This window comes from Gymnoscopelus microlampas (genome assembly GCF_963454915.1).
Source record: "Gymnoscopelus microlampas genome assembly, chromosome: 17".
In the NCBI taxonomy this organism is placed as follows: Eukaryota; Metazoa; Chordata; class Actinopteri; order Myctophiformes; family Myctophidae; genus Gymnoscopelus; species Gymnoscopelus microlampas.
This window is the reverse complement of record NC_139954.1, coordinates 13,271,517-13,284,016: the sequence shown is the minus strand read 5'-3', so window position 1 is coordinate 13,284,016 and position 12,500 is coordinate 13,271,517. Positions and strand designations below refer to the sequence as shown.

Sequence of the window (12,500 nt, the reverse complement as noted above, 5' to 3'; positions counted from 1 at the left end):
GGGAGGTTGCGATGAAAAACATTTTTTTCACGGAAAGCAACCATCAGGGGATCGATCATACTGGAGATAAATATTCTGTGACTACTTTAAAAGGTTAGAAAAAGCGGATGCATAGTACCTGGGAGTGAATGTGTTAAGAGTAGATCCCTGCAGCAAAGAAATCCTTAAATCTGCCCAATAGTAATCACAGTTATACTTTGACGAAAGATTAAGGACAGTTTATTCATCAATACATTTCTTTCTGAAGATTATGTTGACAATTAGTGCCTAGTTAAATTAACTGAATGAGATATTTGACAGTGGATGTTCTCTGGAGCCAATACCTGCTCAGGGACAGCAATACTGGTTTATTGGAAGCTACTGCAGAAGCAAGGCTTCAATCATCATTATTGTAGCTTCAGTGTGGAGGGCTAAGTGAAAGGCAAGCTACAGTAGGTTATTAGCTACTACCACATTAAAGACCCTCGCCTTTAACCCTTTAAGACCTGAGGCCGCTTCTAATTTTTTTTAAAATCCTAACAGTTTTTTGAAAAAAAAAATATATATATTTTTTTCACGATTTTTCAAAAATAGCAGATCTACAAGCTCGTAGCGTGGCACTCGGTGCCGCGCTATGAGCTTGTATATCTGCTATTTTTGAATAGCCAAAGAAATCTAAAGTGACACAGATGCGTTCCAGGTCTTAATGGCTTAAAGTGCAATCTCCTGCAGACGATACACACAAGGTCTTGGTACAATGCAGGAAGAGGTCTTCTAAGTTAAAAAAAAAAAAAGCAGGCAATATTTCAATTACAATAGGAGTTCTGGAAGCATTCGCAAAAGTCTGAGCTTTTAGAATGTTGTGCCAGTCCTTTCAAAAAGGCAATACTATGAGATGACACCCTACAGTAAATGCATTTCCCAACTAAGGAGTCACTGCCAGCATATGCCTCATAGATTTTATCTGCTCGTAATTTATCTAAATGCAGAATTATACCTACTGTACTTAACCCACTAAGACCTGAAGCCGAGTCTACATGTCTCCTAAATCCAGTGTTTTGAAAAACATATGTTTCTATATCAGTGGTTCTCAAACTTTTTCATGTCAAGACAAGGACCCCCAAAATTATATGTGTTTGGCCGCCGACCCCCATCTCAAAATATTTTGTTCCAGGGACCCCCAGAAGACAAGAATAGAGTTAAAATGTTCTCTTTAAAAGAATATATTCAAAGATTTGTGCACATTTTCACGATAAAAAAAAAATAGCAGATATATGCCGCGCTACGAGCTTGTATATCTGCTATTTTTGAATAGCCAAAGTGCAAAAATAATGCTTTTTTAGCTCAAATCAAAAAGTGACACAGATGCGTCCCAGGTCTTAAAGGGTTAAAAAAAAAAGAGAAAAGAAAACACAAACAACTTTACAGCCTCATTTGGACGGGTTTTTCACGATGAAACTCCTGCGTTCAGAACGCTGGCCGCCTCTCAGCTGGGAGGGTCAGCGATATAGTCATCGTTTTCCCAACGTACTCGTTGAGCTGTCAGGATTTCCCTAATAAAACCACGTTGATTTACATGAACATTCAAGGTATTTAGCTCAAAGCTCTAATCCACAAAGGCTTAATAACGAGTAGGCAGGCATGGGGGTCAGCGAGCGTTTTGCTTGAGGACAATTCCATAGGGCACGGGGGCTGTTGTGAGCAAATAAACCTGAGACCTCTCTCTCTAACCACTACGGTAGGGTTGCCTTGATGCAACCATGATCAACCGTGTACTTTTTAAGCACAGTCTAAGACTGAGAAATGAATAAGATGCTGCTGCACACCGTTTCGTTTTCACGGCATGGCTGTGCATCTGTACTGTATGTACATCTGTCCCCTTAAAGGTAGACCAATCACAGCACATGCTGCTACATGCATGATGTCATGAAACAGAACCTCCTCTGACCATGAACGCCTTAACGGTGTCTTTTGAAGTAAAAAGTGAGTGAGAAAGTTCGGTCGTAGTTCAAAATCTACATTTGCAAATCTCCCGGCAGTAGTTACAAAGATACAAAAATCACTATTTAGATTTGGCAAAAGCACATAGCTTTGATAAAACAACAACTATTACAGCAACAACGAAGTAGTTATGATCCTTTCAATCCCTTTCAACATGTACAGCATGTCCAAGTCAAAAATATTTGAATTACATTTCAATGAACAATCTATTATGCTACAGCACTACACAGTACAATCTAATCTAATTTGCACACTCTCATAGCTAGATTATCCCTGAGAATTTGGCAGTGTATATAGAGCAGTGTTTTTCCAACCTTTTTCGCGTCAAGGACCCCCAAATTGACACATATTAGCCCACGGACCCCCATTTGAAAAGATATGCCAGGGACTCAACCATTTAGGTTTATTGGGGGTCCCAATCTACACTGCATCACCAGTGTTCATTTAACTCTGAGAGTGTACAAATGGAACCAAATGGACCCGTTAGGGTCCATTTGGTTCCATTTGTACACTCTCAGAGTTACAGACACATAAGGGTCAATTTGGTTGCTAACTATCAATTTGGCTGGGGACCCCCTGGAAACCCCGTCAAGGACCACCGGTGGTCCCCCGGACCACTGGTTGAAAACCCCCGATATAGAGCATACCACCCCGTGTTTCGGCGTCGGCTCATAAATCCCACCCTATAAGTGTGACATAGTTTATGTGACTGTCAGAGGAAGAAGTGCACGTGGACATCAAGAGAGGGCATGAGGATGACATGGGGGGCAGTGAGGGGATGAAGCAACGCAGCCGTCTGGCCTTCATTAACGGGGCCAAGGTGGTGTGCTTCCGGCCGGTGTGGGGTGGGGGGGGGTGGGGGGGTGCTTTGCGTGCCGACGGCGGCGGCCAGTCGACATTGGCCCCGTCGGGGTTTGATGTGTCTGCAAACTGGGCCAGATGGACACACAGACAACACACACAGGCTCATCTTCAAAGAAGCCTGGAACCAATCCAGACCTGCTCCATACCATATGGTGGGGTATAGGGCATGACTGTATGAACACATACTGCCATGTGTGTCTGAGTGTGTGTGTGTGTGTGTGTGTGTGTGTGTGTGTGTGTGTGTGTGTGTGTGTGTGTGTGTGTGTGTGTGGGTGTGTGACGTGTACATCTCGGGGGCGAGCGCATGCCTGTTTTAGCATGCTTGTATATGCATATGTGTGTGTGTGTGTGTGTGTGTCTTGCACGTGCGTGTCTGTCTGTCTGTCTGTTTGAGGTTATAAATAGCACCCAGACAGCGGACCTAATAGAATTCAGACCTGTGGCATTAGATAGGAACAGTCTGCCTACTAAACGGTCACAGCCAGGTCACGTTTTACTACACCATCATATGTTACGTACCCCTTTTTTTTTTCTTCCCACACACAGAATGGCTCTGTGACAAAAAAGGAAATACCCAGAATGCTAACTATTCCTTTGGTTCTACCCACATCAAATGGGATTCACGGCACATCCTAAGCTCTGAGCTATTGTTGACTCACTTAACCCATTGAGACCTGAAGCCGATTCTACATGTCTCCTAAATCCCAACATTTTTCTGAAAAACGCATGTTTCTATATCAGTGGTGCTCAATCTTTTTCATGTCAAGGACCCCCAAAATTATATGCATTTGGCCGCGGACCCCCATCAAAATATTTTGTTCCAGGGACCCCCAGAAGCAAAGATTTGAGTTAAAAATGTTCGCTTTAAAAAAATATATATATTCAAAGATTTTCACACATTTTCACGATTTTTCAAAAATAGCAGATCTACAAGCTCGTAGCGCGGCACTCGGTGCCGCGCTACGAGCTTGTATATCTGCTATTTTTGAATAGCCCAAAGAGTAAAATAATGCTTTTTAGCTCAAATCTAAAAATGACACAGTTCCAGGTCTTAATGGGTTAAAAGACCTACAGTACTGTACTGTGACATACAGTACAGTCAGACAGACTGCATGTCGGTTATTATCGCAGTGCTCAGATAATTGTCCATATCCACACGAAGGCCATTTAGCCCTTACACGCCAGACTCGTGGGGTCAACCCACAGAACTTCAAAAATCAAAAAAATTACCTGAAGGCCGCCAGGTACTCGACATCGCCCATGGGAGGGTCCAGTCCTCCGGTGAACGCCATGTTAACGTTGAACCCCATGCCTGCTCCATTGCCCACCTAGAGCACACAAAGTGTTTGAAACAAAGGGCATTCACTTTTGTAACATCTATGACATGTACAGCAGTGGTTCTCAAACTTTTTCATGTCAAGGACCCCCAAATTGACACTTATTCGCCCGCGGACCCCCATTTCAAAAGATATGCCAGGGACCCCCATAAGAGAAGATTTTTTACAGCTCTAGCAGTGATTCTCAACCATTTTAATTTCAAGGACCCCCCAGTTTGACATGCATTAGGGCTACAGACCCCCATTTAATGGCATTTCTATCACTTGGACCGCAATTTATATTGTAAAATCTATGTCAATTTAACTCTGAGAGTGTACAAATTGAACCAAATGGACCCGTTAGGGTCCATTTGGTTCAATTTGTACACTCTCAGAGTTACAGACCCATAAGGGTCCATTTGGTGCCTAATCTATCATTTAGCTGGGGACCCCCTGGAACCCCCTCAAGTACCCCTGGGGGTCCCCGGACCCCACTTTGAGAACCAATGATGTACAGTCCAGTCACACAAAAGAACAACAACAGACAGATCCCTCTCCTCACCTCGTCAGGGGCTCCACTGCCAGGGAAGAAGTTTCCGTCGTCATAGCGATGGAGCGACAGGTAGAGGATGTTAGGATTACTGTAGAAGGCCTGCTGGGTGCCGTTGCCATGGTGAACATCCTAGCAACCAGTAAAGATGAGTTAGAAGTGAGCTACAGCAGTAGGAAACCCTATATACTTCATTGACCAGAGTCCCCCAGAGCTCTGTACTTTCCCCCCCTCTACAGCAGATCTCTTCGCCCCAAAAATAGCCGATCTAAAAGCTCACAAAACACCGTGTTGAGATGTGTTGTGAGCTTGTGTCGCTGCCATTTCCCCCCCCACAACGTTCACCTATGACGACACGCGTCCAGAATAGGGATGCCAAGGTTCATGTGGTTAATTAGAATTCAGCTCTTTTGGGTTAACCCATTAAGACCTGAGGCCGATTCTAAAAATGTTTTCTAAATCCAAAACGTCTTTGAAAAAAATGTATAAATTTTTTTTTTTTCACGATTTTTCAAAAATAGCAGATCTACAAGCTCATAGCGCGGCACTCGGTGCCGCGCTATGAGCTTGTATATCTGCTATTTTTGATAGCTAGCTTGTATATCTGCTATTTTTGAATAGCCAAAGAAATCTAAAATGACACAGACGCGTCCCCGGTCTTAATGGGTTAAGAGACAAAATCCAAAAAGAGAACTGAGGCCTAACGTCTATACAGGGACACAATGGAATAATCACTGAAAAGCTGCCAGACAATTAGTCCATGTCGCCCTCAGCTGAGGGCTCCGACGGGTGACGTTGACAGGGACGGACGGGCGGACATGCAATAAAGAAATAAAATAAAAAAAGAATTGCAGCTCTTCAGCAAAACAACAATACCTATTCATTTCTAACTGGCCCCGACAACAAGACAGCCATAAAAGTGACCTCAACCACTACATCCTAGGAATGTTTTAATACAATGGCTCCCAAAAATGTCCCTTTTTGGCTGGAGGGTTGGCGTCATGACATGTCCCTGCACTGTGGCACGACAGTAAGCCACAGCAGTCCCTCCCCCCCCCCCCCCCCCCACACCATGACAGACAGAAGAGGAAATGAAAAAGTCTCTTCAAAGAGCTCTGGGGATGGCCATAGCCAGCCACCGTAGGGCAGCAACGGGCGAGGTTTTCGTCACGCTCATTTGCCCCGAAATGTTTTTTTTTCGTCTCTTGGAACGATTTGTTTGGCGTTCCTTTTAACCCATTAAGACCTGGAACGCATCACGTGTGTCACTTTTTGATTTGAGCTAAAAAAAAAGCATTATTTTACACTTTGGCTATTTAAAAATAGCAGATATACAAGGTCATAGCTTGTAGATCTGCTAATTTTTGATAATCTTTGAATATATGAATATCGAACATTTTTAAGTCAAATCTTTGCTTCTGGGGGTCCCTGGAACAACATATTTTGAGATGGGGGTCCACGGCCAAATACATATAACGTTGTGGGTCCTTGACATGAAAAAAGTTTGAGAACCACTGATTATAGCAAAACAAGTTTTTTTCAAAAACTGTTTAAAAATATATATATTCAAAGATTTTCAGGAATGTTCACAATTTGTGCCGTGCTATGATCTTGTAGATCTGCTATTTTTGAATAGCCAAAGAAATCTAAAAATGACACAGATGCGTTCCCGGTCTTAATGGGTTAAGGAAGGGACGGGACAGCGTCTGACCCAAATAGCTGATGTTTCAAGGCCACTGTCTTGTTGACGAATGTCTGGTTGTGGCTGTTGTGCTACAGGCCTGACAACGCCGTCATTGTTTCGGACCGTAAATGCGGACTCGGTGGTCAGCCCGGCGCATACTCCAGGATTTTGGAGAGCCGTTTATGTTGCAGGTTCGTCCTCAAAACCCACCCACCGTATTCCCACCCTCTCTCTCTCTCTCTCTCTCTGAAATTCATCATAAAACAAATATGCAACTGGGGGGAAAAAAACATGAAGTGATAATGCCATAATGCCTATTATTAGTACATGTACAACACAAAACACAGACCACATGAGAACCACACGACACCCAGCTACATTTCTTTCCCCACCATTGTGATTTGACTTATTAGTGTGGTTGACCTTAGGCACACCACAGTATAGCAATCGCACATATTATTCTTTATTATACCCGCAAATCTCTCTTCCCAGTTTTGCTGACATACATGAAAAATGGCGTATTTTGATGTTTTATAGTTTCATTTATATATTTTATCATTTCATTTTAAAATGTGATTTCCCATTTAAGTGTTTTTTTTATCGTCTCAGAAACCATGAGTTACAGTTACTACACTCAAATCCTCCAATTAGCTTTTTTTATTTTTTTCATTTCGGAAGGCGTTTTCGTGTGTAAATTGTTGTTTAACCACGTTTGTTTTTTAACCCATTAAGACCTGGAACTGTGTAATTTTTAGATTTGAGCTAAAAAGCATTATTTTACACTTTGGGCTATTCAAAAATAGCAGATATACAAGCTCATAGCGCGGCACCGAGTGCCACGCTACGAGCTTGTAGATCTGCTATTTTTGAAAAATCGTGAAAATGTGTGCAAATCTTTGAATATATACATTTTTAAAGCGAACATTTTTAACTCAAATCTTTGCTTCTGGGGGGTCCCTGGAACAACATATTTTGATGGGGGTCCGCGGCCAAATACATATAATTTTGGGGGTCCTTGACATGAAAAAGATTGAGCACCACTGATATAGAAACATACGTTTTTCAGAAAACTGTTGAGATTTAGGAGACATGTAGAATCGGCTTCAGGTCTCAATGGGTTAAACCCTGCTTCTAACCTTCTATGATTGAGTATGTGTTTTTACCAAGTAGCACCCTGGGATTCCCTGTGAATGAAAAATAATACATAAAATGTATTATTATTATTAATAGCCTCATGGTGGCGCTGTAATGCTGCGTTCACACGGGCAGATACAAACACAGCATATTTGTCACTCTGTCGCCTTGTATCTGTGTGGCTCAACACGGTCGTTGGCGCCATCGCGCGCTGCGTCATCGGAGCTACAGCTGTAGTTTTGCATCTTTGTATCTGGAAGTTGAACCCAGCTCAACTTGAATTTGTATAGCTTTGTATCGTTTGTAGCAGCTACAAACGTCAGATGTTGCTTTGTAATCTTCATGTCGCTGCATGGCTTCCATTGAAAACGAATGGCACACTGTGTCTTTGTATCTGCCCGTGTGAACACAACACAACAACCACTATACCTTTTGGCCTTCAAGTCTTGAACTATGCTGTGTGTAGGTCATACAAAACAAAATGTCCCAACCCCCTAAGTAGATTTTTCCACCATTCTCAATGTTTTTTGGAATTCCTCCTACAAGGGTTTTGTGCAAATCCCCTCACAAAATGTGGTATCTCTGCAGTCACTTCGCTTCTGGCCACAGGCACTGCACTGTGTGTTGTAGAAACACTGTTTTCCCCTGCGGATTCCGTGTGTCATCATGGCGGTTTGCGACGCATGACTTGCGTCTGTGCAAAAACCACACTTTTTATTTTTATTCCTGTAGCTGCTGTGTCACATACTGGCACACTGCTGAAAAAAAACTACACCCCGAGTCCATTCGTTTCATTAATACTGGAACCAGTGTTGCCAGATCTGCTTATCATAATTTCCCCGCAAGATTTTATTTGAAAATAGCCGATCTACAAGCTCACAACGTGTCGCATCGCGACGCGTTGTGAGCTTGTAGATCTGCTATTTTCAAATAGCTGATGCATATGTTAACTCAATTCCTTGCTTCTTTTGGGCTGTTTTTTCCTAGACCCGGTTGCTTGTTTCTCTCACAGAAGCTGGCAACGCCGAACGGCTAATTTATCATGGAATTAAAAAGGCATTTGAAACCGAGCGAGCGAGGCAAGGCTTGCTGTGTTTAGTAATGAACTCACCCAGTCCACAATGAGGATCTTGCTGACGCTCAGCCTCTGCTGTAGGAGCTTGGCAGCGATGGCCACCGAGTTGAAGTAACAGAAACCCCTGGAGGTATAGAAAAGGATAGGAATGCCAGGCAAGTCGGGGATATTATAGAGGGTTGAGAAGAGAAAGAGGGGAAAGTGAGAGAAACGTCCTTCTCCTAGTGTGCTTCGGTAAACTTTTCTCCCAGCTCCGACTGCCATTAAAGGACGACTTCACCACTTTTCAACATATCTTCATATAATAGGTCCTCACTAATGCTCATGATAAAATCATACCATTTTTTTCTACTTGGTCTGTGTCTCATAGGAGGGCTGTGGACAGTCCAGAAACCCGTCTACCAGTGACATCATCGTTAGGCAGGATTTTATTTTCCAAAAAGATTACATTTTTTTTTATTCAGATTTGTATTAAGGCGAGAACAATGGGATCTATTATTGCCTTGCAACTTTAAAGGAATACAAAGCCTGCAGTTTCTATTAGCTTGGATTCCCCATCGATGATGTCACTGGTAGACGGGTTTCTGAACTGTCCACAGCCCTCCTCTGAGACACAGACTGATTAGAAAGAAATGGTATCATTATATCATGAGCATTAGTGAGGACCTATTAAGATATGTTGAAAAGTGGTGAAGTCGTCCTTTAATGTATTCTTGGTCAATAGGCTTATTAACCCATTAAGACCTGGAACGCATCTTTGGCCATTCAAAAATAGCAGATATACAAGCTCATAGCGCGGCACCGAGTGCCGCGCTATGAGCTTGTAGATCTGCTATTTTTGAAAAATCTTGGATTTTTTATTTTTATTTTCAAAAAACAGTTCAGAAAACATTTTTAAGAATCTTCTCACAGGTCTTCATGGGTTAAGCGATGGATTACTTACATAGGCGTGCTCTCCTCCGCGTGGTGTCCAGGGGGCCGTACCACGGCGAAACCGTTCTGTCCATGGAAAAACGACAATCATTTAGACTTCAGGGTTAAGTAAATACGGCACAGCATAAAACGCGCGCACACGCGACCCATGTCGACCCTGACAACGTCCTCAAATCCCCTTACGGCTCACACACCTAATTGATTTCCCCAATGAAAGGATTAATTAGGAGGTCAGATGAAGGTAAGATAGCAACTTACGTTCATACGTGTACTGTACTGTAACTGCACCGAAACTGTACTGTAATCCCTGTTTTGCGCATGTCATTTATACATCTTTAACTATGTCTATACAGTGTACATTTTAGCATGTCAAAATCTAAACAAACACAGATAAACTTTAAAAGAAAATATTATGGCAACAATATCCAATCTATTGAGCTCAAAACGTGCTGTCTTGAACATATATTTTTATATATATTTTTGCCATTTGTCGTGTGTCAGAGTAGCTATGTGGGGCGTAAGTGGTTAACTTAACCTTAAATCATGTATTTGAACAACTGACCACTTCCCAAGAATGTCCTCACTTCTAAGCTCCAGAATGCAGATTAATAGGCGCACACACACACACACACACACACAGAGGCTGTTGCGAAGGGTCAGTTGGGGGCTGCTGTGTTAATGTGGGGACCTGTGGGACCGCCGCCCACTGCTTCCAGGGGTCTCGGTGCTGTGCGGGGACGCTAGATAGATGTAAGGGTGGATGCAGAGCGAGGCAGGCCCGGGATAATGATGTTGAGGCAGCTGCTGTGGATTAGCAGCTGGCCAGGGGATCGTTCTAGAAACAACCACCCCAGCTGGCCAGAGGACACCCTGTCATAGAAGCCTGCCTGTGTGTGTGTGTGTGTGTGTGTGTGTGTGTGTGTGTGTGTGTGTGTGTGTGTGTGTGTGTGTGTGTGTGTGTGTGTGTCGAGGTGTAATCGGGGAGGGAGGGGAGAGGGAGAGAGAGGGAGAGAGAGAGAGAGAGAGAGAGAGAGAGAGAGAGGGGAATGACGAGAACGAGTGAGAGTGTGATGCTCAATAAGAGAGGGTTTTGAAGATTTATCTAATTCTTTGGGGCTATGCAGGAACCCTGGAGGGCAGGGCAGCGAGAGAGAGAAAATGTGTGTGTGTGTGTATGTGTGTATGTGTGTATGTGTGTGTGTGTGTGTGTGTGTGTGTGTGTGTGTGTGTGTGTGTGTGTGTGTGTGTGTGTGTGTGTGTGTGTGTGTGCGCGCGCGTGGCGTGCGCGTAAATGTGTTAAGATCAGGTTAAGCTGAGAGTAAGTAGCTTCCTGTGAACTTCAACCCTAATTGAAGGAAGAAGGTATTTTTCATGAATAAAAATGGCCGGTTTCATCTCTTTTCATCTCAAAAACTAATAAAAAAAACACAGTTTGGTAGATATATACCCTAACTTACATATTTTGTGGTAATTCAATCACACACAAGCGTACAGGAAGCAATGAAAGCTATAGCATTCCTTTGCCAAAAAGCGCCATGTGGGTATATTAGCATGGCAGCGCTATACGATTTCCGCGGAGGAATGTCATTACGCGGGCGGTGGTGGCGAAGCGGCTAGGCTAACGCTTGGGCATGCCCTGCTGCGCTGCAGGTGGCTGTGGTGTGTGGCTAATAAAGGAGGCCTGTTAGCAGTGATTGTTGCACTAGCGTGTGTGCCCAACGCACCCAAGCCGCCCCGCTGGGTTCAAACACTGCAGCGGGCGCTGCCAGGCGCAGCCACAGACACAGGAAGGCAGGCTGGCTGGCGAGACAGCGGTAGGGTGGTGGTGGGGGGGGCGTCTGTCTGAGAGGTGCTAATAAGAGCCTTGGGGAAGGAAGCACATTCCTGCCTCTCTCCGAGAGCTGGGAGCTCAAAGAGCGGTTTAGGTATGACAAGATTCTCGCAAATCTCTCTCTCTCTCTCTTTGATAGTTGTAAAGGTATTTTTGGTAGATGAGCACACGGTAGATGAGCGCAGCCACGCGCACACACACACACACACACACACACACACACACACACACACACACACACACACACACACACACACACACACACACACACACACACACACACACACACACACACACACACACACACACACACACACACACACACACACACACCATCTCAAGCATATGTGATACAATAACATCTAATCAAGTCTACAATGTACAATCGTTACGGCAGTTGTCCCCTTGGATAGGAGGAAGAACTTAACCCAACCGGTTTATGAAAAAAAACGTATGTTGCTTTATCATATCAGTGGTGCTCAAACGTTTTCATGTCAAGGACCACCCAAAATGATATGTATTTGGCCCCTCCCCCAGAAGCAAAGATTTGAGTTACAAATGTTCGCTTTAAAAAATACTGTATACATTCAAAGATTTGCACACATTTTCACGATTTTTCCCAAAAATTGCAGATCTGCAAGCTCATAGCGCGGCACTCGGTGCCGCGCTATGAGCTTGTATATCTGCTATTTTTGAATAGCCCAAGTATAAATGAATGGTTACAGCTAAAATCTAACATAACAGACGCGTTCCCGGATTGAACAGGGTTATAACCACCCACAACACGATGTGATGTGTTGCGTGAGTTTGTAGATGTATAGCTCTGCTATTTGTGCCATTTTAAGAACATTGCTGATAGTAGGAGTAACTTTGACCAACCTTGAGCTCACCAGACGCTACCTTGAAGACCAGCTCCACCACCGAGCCCACAGCCAGGCGAGCAGCGCTGGACGAGTGGACCTCGTTCCAAATGGTGTCGCTGTCCACCTGACAGTGCAAATATAAGGACACATACACAGACAGAGTCACACTTAAATACAGACTGACAAACATTGGCAAAAACATCAACATGTGCATCGCTGGAACATGGTATTGTTGGACAATGATATGTTCTTACATGTATTGCGAACAAG

The 12,500-nt window shown here is 43.7% G+C and overlaps 1 protein-coding gene across 6 annotated transcripts in view; it reads right to left on the bottom strand.

Moving 5' to 3' along the window:
* Positions 1 to 12,500, bottom strand: part of LOC311064972 (histone deacetylase 4-like) — a 280,612-nt gene that overhangs the window by 47,810 nt on the left and 220,302 nt on the right. For all 6 annotated transcript variants that reach the window (XM_084085063.1, XM_084085065.1, XM_084085066.1 and 3 more), the window contains 5 exons: positions 12,247 to 12,354; positions 9,547 to 9,602; positions 8,640 to 8,727; positions 4,723 to 4,842; positions 4,075 to 4,172 (listed from right to left, as the gene is read on the bottom strand). In XM_084085063.1, the coding sequence (XP_083941189.1) occupies positions 4,075 to 4,172; positions 4,723 to 4,842; positions 8,640 to 8,727; positions 9,547 to 9,602; positions 12,247 to 12,354 (470 nt within the window). The remainder of the gene's footprint in view (positions 1 to 4,074; positions 4,173 to 4,722; positions 4,843 to 8,639; positions 8,728 to 9,546; positions 9,603 to 12,246; positions 12,355 to 12,500) is intronic.